Source organism: Aulostomus chinensis, chromosome 9, assembly GCF_037954235.1.
Source record: "Aulostomus chinensis isolate RoL2024-O1b breed Wild chromosome 9, RoL_Achi_v1.0, whole genome shotgun sequence".
NCBI classification, from domain to species: domain Eukaryota; kingdom Metazoa; phylum Chordata; class Actinopteri; order Syngnathiformes; family Aulostomidae; genus Aulostomus; species Aulostomus chinensis.
Window position 1 is genome coordinate 25,435,570 of NC_141328.1, and position 9,233 is coordinate 25,444,802.

The window sequence follows — 9,233 nt, forward strand, 5'->3', positions numbered from 1 at the left end:
TGAATCGCAGTTCCACTGTTCCTAGAAACACCAGCTCTGTTTAATTAGTAGTTACTAATTAAATAACTGCTCAGCCACGTCCTTTACTTGAAACGACAGCGATGACGCGATGGGCGAGTTGTCAACGGGATGAACAATATTGAGATGTTGTAGACTTTAAAGTCAAGGGTGTTAAACAGGCCAACGATTTACTGAACGCCTAATTAAGTTTTTATTTAAAAAAAAAAACTGCACCAAATCTCAACTAGATTAAACGATACTTGCGAGTAGTAAAGTGATAACAATGTCCAAGGGTGGCATTTGTCTTGGCAGGTGCTTGTTCCCATGACAACTGCAGCACCTTGAGGTCCAAACTCAAGGGAGTCACTTGTATCGTCATAGAATTACTAAGCTGGTGATATAAACGATAACCACAGATATTTGGTTTTATATCCTCCAGTTTTGAGGTGTAGACGGACACCACTGACGGTAAACCAGAAATAGGATCGTGTAGTTTTTTTCTTATATTGAGTGGAACAAACGTCTCAACCACGCCACTTGTGTGTCCCCGCAATAAAGACAGCTGAATAAAAAAAAAAATATAGCGACATTCAAAATGCACTGAATATGATCGTATTTGTAAACTCGAAATGTACAAAATGAAGCACAGTGACAAAATCTCTTCACAAACGGCCTATCAGCAACCTTCCAGCTTCCTGTACTTATTATAAAAAAAAAAACAGAACTTTTAAGAGGCGACAATACAATTTTTGCCATCAGAAATTATGACAATAAGTCTGATTATAGTTTTCTTTTAACTTTTTCCCCCTTTTGGTATAAGCATATTTGCTGATCGAACTATCAATGTATGTTCCCACCTGCTGTATTCATCGTCACCATGAGAACCCAGACAGGCCCGTTACACATCAGGCAGCCTATTTTTACCTGTTGCCTGATTTAGTGCACACATAAACACTTGTAAATCTTGTTTACAGCACCCGGAGAGTAAGAACCATTCAAGCTAATTATAAAGGGATTGAAATCTTTATTTAGCCTAATACAGTACAGTGCAACGGTTCACCTTAATCCAGTGTTAGCGCTGACCCCTGCGCCAGGCCCGATGGGTGATACCTGTGTAGTATCCAGGCAGGGTCAACACTCGCCGCCCCTCTCCTGACTGCCGTAAAAGCTACAAAGCCAAAACACTCATAATTTATGATCCCACTTCTTGGTAAATACACTGCAACGACACGTCTTCAAGGCGAGTACAAAGCTGGATCGAGGTGGTTGTGGGGGGGGGGGGGGTGACTTAAATATTGGGGCGTGGTGATCGAGATGGAATGTGTACCGTGTCCTCTTCTCTCACAGGTGACTTCCTGCAGCTTCATGTCCCATGAAGTGGATCGTCAAGCGTTGTAGGATGAAGAGGAGACGTTCCCGCCAGTCCCCGTCCAGTTGGTGTGGATGAAATGCCCCGGATCTGACAGGAGCTCATACGTGTGGGCTCCAAAGTAGTCCCTCTGGGCCTAAATACAAACAAGTTTATCTCATGTTAATCATCAATTAATTAATGAATCTGTCAGTTTTTGTACAGCCATGATAAATTCCATCGATCATATAAAAAAGGAGAAAGCAACAAATCCAGATATCCAAAGAATTATCTAAGAATCATTTGGCCCTTTTACAACTTTAACTTTTAATCCAGCTCAACTTGAAGATTCCCAAGGATCCTTGGAAAGTCTTTAAGGACTGAAATCAGTCAAGGAATGATGAGGTTTAACTGCTATCAGGATGATCCATCTCAGATTTCCAAACTGCTCAAACTCATTGCATTTTTCTGACTTCTGCTTCTCACGTCAGTGCCCCACAGATCAGGAGAGCACGATTCGGTCTGTGGTCGTGATCATCAGAGCAGATTCACGGTGCTGGTGAGCCGTCACTACGTCATCAACCATAATACTGCTCCTTGAAAACTGGCTGTTCAGCCCAGATGTAGCGGCGTGGCTGACACCGGGACCAGGTCATGTTTACAAGCCGTGTTGTTTCTTACTCTCACAAAGAGAAACCGTCATGCGGAGCGAGAGGAGCAACGCGGTTTATCTGACCCGGTGACGAGCGTCAGACACCTCCTGGTTCATTTGTACCACCTTTGTCTCAACCCTCACTTCTGAGAACCTCCACAGCTCTGCAGACAGCATCAGGATGAACACCTACACTGAATGCAGAGGTATCACACGGGAAATGAGGAGGCAGGAGATTGAGTCCTGGACTCAGATGCAGCGCGACGGCTCGAGTCACTAACATCTCTGATTAGTTTGCCGCTTACGAGGATGGTTTAATTGGCTTAAATGGTGTAAAATTGGGCTGAAATGAGATTCAAAGCGGCGCTAAAGTTCTTTTCTTTTAGCGATGCACTTGTAAATGCTTCTGGATTGGAACTGTGAGGTTCTTAAAGACTCTCAATCATAACAAAGGGGCATGACATCATCAGGCGGCTGTTTGTTATCGGATATACTTCGGCGCGGGGAGATATCCCGAGTGAAGCGGTCTCACCTGGAGCAGGTTGGCCGGCAGCTTGTCGTGTCGGTAACCATCATAGAAGGACAGAGCTGTGGTGAAGCAGGGCATGGGGATACCGTGCTGGACGCCAGTGCTGATGGCTCGGCGCCACGAGTCCTAAACCGAGAGAGTCAGATGTCACAACTGGTTAACAACGGGTTCACACGCATTTTAACAAAGTTCCGTGATGTTTCCCCACACGTGTGGGGAAAATATTCAGAACGTTTTCTGAAACTTGTGTGTTTACCCAAGAAAAAGAAACAGAAATCCATAAAAACTGATCAGACGACATTTAACTCGCATGATTGGCAAGCTTTGTGTGTTAAGAGAATATAAACATGTACTAAAATAAACTCATTTCTCTCAGTCCACCTTAACTGAGCCACATAGACTCTTAATATTTAAAACAATTCGATTGAAAACTTTTCCAAAAGGAGTTCACTATCATCTTTTGCTGTTACGGATGTTCAAATACATGAAAATCAAAATCGTCATTACTTTAAACTGTTAGATATTCCCCGTCACTCCTCAAAACCACATTTTTATCCATAAAGCTGAAAATGTCCATTTTCTGTCATTCTCAGACAAAATGAGCATCGGCGAGGGAACGGAATGCCCCACAATAATTGTCCAACCTCATTTCCATGTTTTGATAATGATTAGAACTCAAAATTAGGACTGAAAGTAACTTCTAGCCCTACTCGATATGAGCTAAATGTTGCGGATAGAAACTCCTACAGCTTTCTACAAGTCTGTTAAAGACATCAGCCTCAGCCAACTGGTCTCACGGGACCGTTTCATAGATTATGAAGAAAGAATAAATCATGTATCTTCCAGAGCTGTGCGATGTGAGAGGAAATCGCTAGATTTGAGAAACTGCCGGACGATTAAATCTCTACGAGGATCCATTGCTTCACTGGAGTCCTTTGTTGAAGAGGAACGTGTCTTTGTTTGCTACTTCCTCCTTCCTCATACCTGACAGGTCTGCACAGCATTGTTGAAGAAAGAGTCCAGCAGCAAGTTCTGCAGGTCGGAGTTCCTCTCGAACGCCTCCTTGATCTTACCCAGGAAAACGCTAGCGGGGGAGAGAAGCAGTCAGATGACACATCAGTTAATAAACTTTACTGGATGCAGCGTGAAACTTGTGTTTGAAACTTTCGAAGACATTAAGTCACATGAAATGTCCAAACACTGACTAACCGCACTTTTCACCATCAGGGTGTTGATAGAAGGTTGCTAAAGCGGCGGTGAGGCAAACTCAAATGAGGACACACGAGGTACCTTCGGATGATGCAGCCTCCTCGCCACATCAGAGCGATGGCGCCGTAGTTGAGCGACCAGCCAAACTCGATGGCTGCCTGGCGGAGCAGCATGAAGCCCTGCGCGTAGGAAATGATCTTGGAGGCGTAGAGGGCCTGGAAATAAAATCAGGAATTCTGACATCCAATTATAGATAAACTGATATGAATGCCGATTGTATTCACACCACTAACAGTTTGATACATACAGACATGCAGTTTGTCAATATAAAGGCCACTTAACCTGCAAAGATGACTTGCAGTTTGACAAAAATGGGAGTTTCACAACTGGAAACTCAAGATTATCAAATCTTTATTTTGTACAAAAGCTATGAAGCTGACGTAAAAATTCCACGACGCAGGACCACGAGGCACTACAGTGAAGCTTCTCAGTCACTCTCACCGGTAGTTTTCATCGTTTATGATTGTGTATCAATAGCAACCGGATTAGCGCCTGTGTGTGTGTGGGTGTGTGTGTTCTACCTTTCTGATGTCTTCCAGGAATTGGGCTTTGTTACCGCTGAACAGGGCCACCTCTGGCCCTGAAAGGCTGCGGCTGGCTTCCACTCGCTCATCCTTCAGAGAGGACAGGCATCTGGCAAAGACAGCCTCTCCTGCAGAGAGCAGAGGGAGAGTGGAGGAGACAGACGAATAAAGAGGACACGCACACAACGTTAGCTCTCTGAACGTGACACGCTACTTCCTGCAACACAGAAGAGAGGAGACGCTTCAGTCGCTTTTTTTAGATTTCATTCAAACTTGCTAAACACATTATTATGGGAGCTACAGCTGCTGCAACATCACGGCATGCTACACAAACACCGAGTCAAAAACACGCAAAGATAACGACAGGGACTCGGTCTCTACTCGTGTATAAGCATGGCTTGTTAGATGACATTTGAAAATCATCTGGCAACAAGAAAAACAAAAGTGCTGAGTAAGGATGACTTGCTAAAACCTGCACAGCTCAGAGGTGTGTGTGTGTGTGAGAGAGACACACACACAGAAAGAGAGAGAGAGAGACGCATAGAGAGAGAGAGAGACACATAGAGAGAGAGAGACACATGGAGAGAGAGAGAGAGAGAGAGAGAAACGTGTCCAATGAACCGTCCTGGGGAGGAATGTCAACCCTTCTGGGGCAGAAATCCACCCGTACGCGCTGTACCGGCCTGCTGCTCTGCAACTGGATCGGCTGTCACACAATGAGGCCTTTTGTGCCTCTTCTGCTCCCCTGAAGCAGTGAAAGGGATCCAGCAAGCACGTAACCCTGAACAACAGTCGCAGGACATGCTGCTAAATATCAGACTACAAGCTCATGTTCTTTTAACTTCATAGTTACGGCTTTCTTGAGTCACGGCCAGCCTGCAGCACTAATTCAATGGATTCTTGATTCTGCTTCCTGACCTAAACCCCGTTTATGAAACCTGCTGTCAGTCAGATCAAAGACCAAAGCTGCAGCCTATCACAAATCCCCCTTATGTCACTTAAGGCCACTTGAAAAGCTTTCAATCTTCTTAGACAAACCTGCCACGGCCTCGAGGAGAGGCTCACTAGCCGCGCTGTTTGCTAGCTACGCACTGGCCGCTCCGCTGTCGCCTTCCCTGTAGATGCCGTGATGAAACCTTAACAGCTGTGACGTAATCGCTCTGCAATGCCACCATGACAAACGCACTTGACTGGATGCAGCCAGCACTTGAATGGAGAAGGAAATCGGGTACTTCCTGGTCTGTCTTCCTCTTACCGATCAAAGTCACAGGTGTGCCGTACTCCAGGGCGGAGATGGCCGTCCACTTCCCTGTGCCTTTCTGTCCAGCACTGTCACGGATCTTGGGCAGCAGATGTGTACCGTCAGAATCCCTGAATTTAAGGATATTGGCGGTGATCTCGATCAGGAAAGAGTCCAACTCCGTCTTGTTCCAGTCGTCAAAAGCCTGAGCGTGATGACACACAGTCAGCCTTGTTTCCTCGCGATGCGAATGACACAAATGTCTGGTCCTTGCAGGACGACAGAGCTCACCTGGGCCATCTCATCGTGGCTCATGCCAAGCACGTCTTTCATCAGGTGATAGGCTTCACAAATTAGCTGCATGTCGCCATATTCAATGCCGTTATGGACCATTTTCACGAAATGACCCGCACCCTCATCTCCAACCTGCACCAACACCATCAGATTGTTGAGAGACTATTTAGTCGATCTGATCTACATCCAGACATTCAATTCGGACCACCCAAATAAAGCAGCAAGACTCACCCAGTCACAGCAGGGTTCTCCTGTTCCCACCTTGGCAGCGATGCTCTGGAAGATGTCTTTTATGTGAGGCCTTCAAAAATACAAGGGTAGCACATGTTTATTACCTAAATGGCAATAAAACACACACATACAGGATGTGGGAGTGTTAAAGTAGGTGAGTGTGTTTGATGTAGCGTGACTGTGGCCAGTATCTTAACCTAGCAGGCAGCCGACAGCGAGAGGAGTCGTGTAACGGGATATAATGCTCTGATGAAACGCTCTGGGCCTCACTCATGTTTTAGCTCCAGACCCCTAAATGAAAGGAGCAAGAGACTCAAACGATGGGGCGGCGGCATGGCTCCGAGGCAGAGTGGCCGTCCAGCAACCGATAGGTCGCTGGTCCGATCCTCACTTCCCCTGATGACCATGCCCACGTATCATTGAGCAAGATACTGAAACCCTAATTGCTCCTGATGGCCCTGCGACGGACTGGTGACCCGTCCAGGGTGAACGCTGCCTCTCGCCTGATGCCAGGTGGGATAGGCTCCACCCCCCGTGACCCTTAAAGGATAAGTGGTGTAGAAGATGATGGATGGATGGATGGATGGACGGAGAGACTCAAATGTAGTAAAACCTATCTGTTCTACTCTAGTTACGGTCTAGTCGCTAAACCTTTTTATTTCCACACATCGTCCTGTGACTCCCTATCTGTCTCACGATCTGGGAATCCTTGTGCTAAGTGATGTAATGTCTCACCAGGCCTCTATGTGTCCCCCCGGCATGAGTGACGGCCCATAACGTGCGCCCTCCTCACCACCGCTGACTCCGCTGCCAACAAACAGCAGGTTCTTCTCTTTCAGACTCTTACACCGCCGCTGCGCAGAAGAAACACGTGAGCACGGTGAGAACGCCTTTGGTTAAACTTACACTGCTAAGCAGTGATGTACTTACTGTTGTGTCTCTGTATTCTGAGTTTCCCCCATCGATGATGATATCACCCGCCTCAAGAAGAGGAACCTGAGAAAGGACACATCACATAAATGCTCCCAGAGCTCCAACTTCCTCTCAGGACATCAGGTGACTTCCACAAAGTTCAGCCACCAACCAGCTTGTCGATGAAGTCGTCCACAGCCTGTCCAGCCTTGACCAGCAGGATGATCCTCCTGGGCTTCTTCAGCTTGGACACCATGTCCTCGAGAGACTCCGCTCCGATCACCTTGGAGCCCTTGGCGTCGTTCTGCAAGAAGTCGTGCACCTTGGACACAGTTCGGTTGTAGGCACACACCTGTTGTGGGGGCGTCACCAAAGTTGAGCAGCGTGTTTCAGCACCAGGAGATGTGATGTCAAACACACACGTCATGGTCTTACCACATAGCCGTGGTCGTTCATGTTCATGATGATGTTCTGGCCCATGACAGCCAAACCTATCAGTGCGATGTCTGCTCTGTGGGGAGAGGAAGAATCCCTTTACTGCCTTCAACGAGGAAACCAACACATCTCCCTCCACAGACCACCTTTAATCCACCACACCATACCCACTGTAACTCCACCTCAAGGAAAAGACAGTCATCCAGGCAGGAGATATTTATGATTTCGAATGTTTCATTACTGACTTTATGTGGGTCGGACTGTTCCTTTTTCACGGTGAGTATCTTGTGAAACAACTTCTATTGGCGCTAACGTAGAACGCTGGAGCTCAAGTTAGCAAACAAGCTAACAGCTCCGTTTACACAATATTGGTCTTGGCAGAAGGACGAAACGCGTTTTAAGGAAGTGACGACTCGTTTCGGCCGCAACCCTCCAGCTCGACAAGCCGTCAAAAACAAGAGAAAAATCATGAATGGACTTACTGAGCCATGGTGTTGAGAGGACAGCGTAACCACGAAGTTCCAAATGACAGTCTCCCTCTTCCTCGTTCTCTCCCATGGTGAGGGCGCTTTACCACGCCCACCTAAAAGTTTCCACCAATCATGTGACTGGACTGAAGCGTGTCGTGGATTCTGATTGGTCTAAAAATCCTGAGCAGAGGTATCTGTTACGCAAATGGCTGCCGTTCATTCTAGGAACAGTAAATGTCCTGTATATTTCCTATAAGATTTGTGTTCTGCCTTTTTTTATATTAATACTTGTGTATTGGTACATAGCCTGACGAAAACATTGTTCATTTGGTGTTGAGGACCATCCTAAAAAGATTAATCATTAAACCATGTTTAAGCATTTGTTATGAAATAATTTAATTATTCAACAGCTCTTAGACTGTAGATTACAGTATGCTACTTACTTCAACATTCTATGTAATTCATGTCTACTTATTTCTGTTCTACTGTTCAGTTCAGATCAATCATATTGATACATTGCCAAGTCATAACAAATGTTATCTAGGGGCATTTTTCCTAAAGAGCAGGTCTAGAACACACCCAGCTACACACACACACACACACACACACACCCGACTACCATCACGAATACCACCACCATGATTGAGCAATAATTTAACAGAATTTTTTTTGCAGGAAGTAAACTTGAGAAGCAGACTCAGGGTGGGTGGGAGTCACCTGTTAAGCAAAAGAGGAGTGTGCGTGTGTGTGCATGTGTGTGTGCATGTGTGTGTGCGTGTGTGTGTGTGTGTGTGTGTAGCAGGATGGAAGACACTCAAGAGTTGTTTCATAACTTTAACAAGTTATTTTTGTTAAAACTTCGAACAAGTAGCCCATATGACGGCACCCTGATGGTGTCAATGAGTGACACAGACCAACCAAAAGCAGCCTGGCGAAGCTAATATGATGAGATCTGTGTTTCTCATTAACAGGTTTCTTGATCAGCTGGCAAGTCTTGTTGATCCAGCCTGGTAATCAGGGATCAGCTTGATCCAGCCTGGAGATCACAAATGCATGGACCAGTTTTTCGGCATCTCCTCAGCGCAGGAAGCGCCAGGCTTCACCGGTGTTTCCATTGTCAGAGTCTGTGTGACGTGGGAGTTGGAGGATAAATCTCAATCTAATAACTCAGAGAAGAAGTCACTCCAAGGCCTTTAGAAATGTTGCTTTACTTCGGCACGAAGATGTTGTCCTTCATCCTGTGATAAACGGTCCCATTTTGAAATGAAAAATAGTTTTGTTTTTTTTAAATGGATTCAAGAATTCTGAATAGAGAAGATAGGCCATTAC

General features: G+C 45.9%; 1 protein-coding gene across 1 annotated transcript; it reads right to left on the reverse strand.

Annotated features, from left to right (window-relative positions):
• Positions 1-1,004: 1,004 nt before the first annotated feature.
• pgd (phosphogluconate dehydrogenase) lies at positions 1,005-8,019 on the reverse strand. The gene is made up of 13 exons (XM_086214556.1): positions 7,917-8,019; positions 7,435-7,510; positions 7,172-7,351; positions 7,018-7,083; positions 6,823-6,941; positions 6,088-6,157; positions 5,854-5,988; positions 5,578-5,767; positions 4,320-4,450; positions 3,820-3,953; positions 3,514-3,613; positions 2,533-2,655; positions 1,005-1,505 (listed from the first exon to the last, which is right to left on the reverse strand). The coding sequence occupies exons 1-13, from the start codon at positions 7,922-7,924 to the stop codon at positions 1,386-1,388; spliced, it is 1,452 nt and encodes a 483-aa protein (XP_086070682.1). The 5' UTR covers positions 7,925-8,019; the 3' UTR covers positions 1,005-1,385.
• Positions 8,020-9,233: the final 1,214 nt, after the last annotated feature.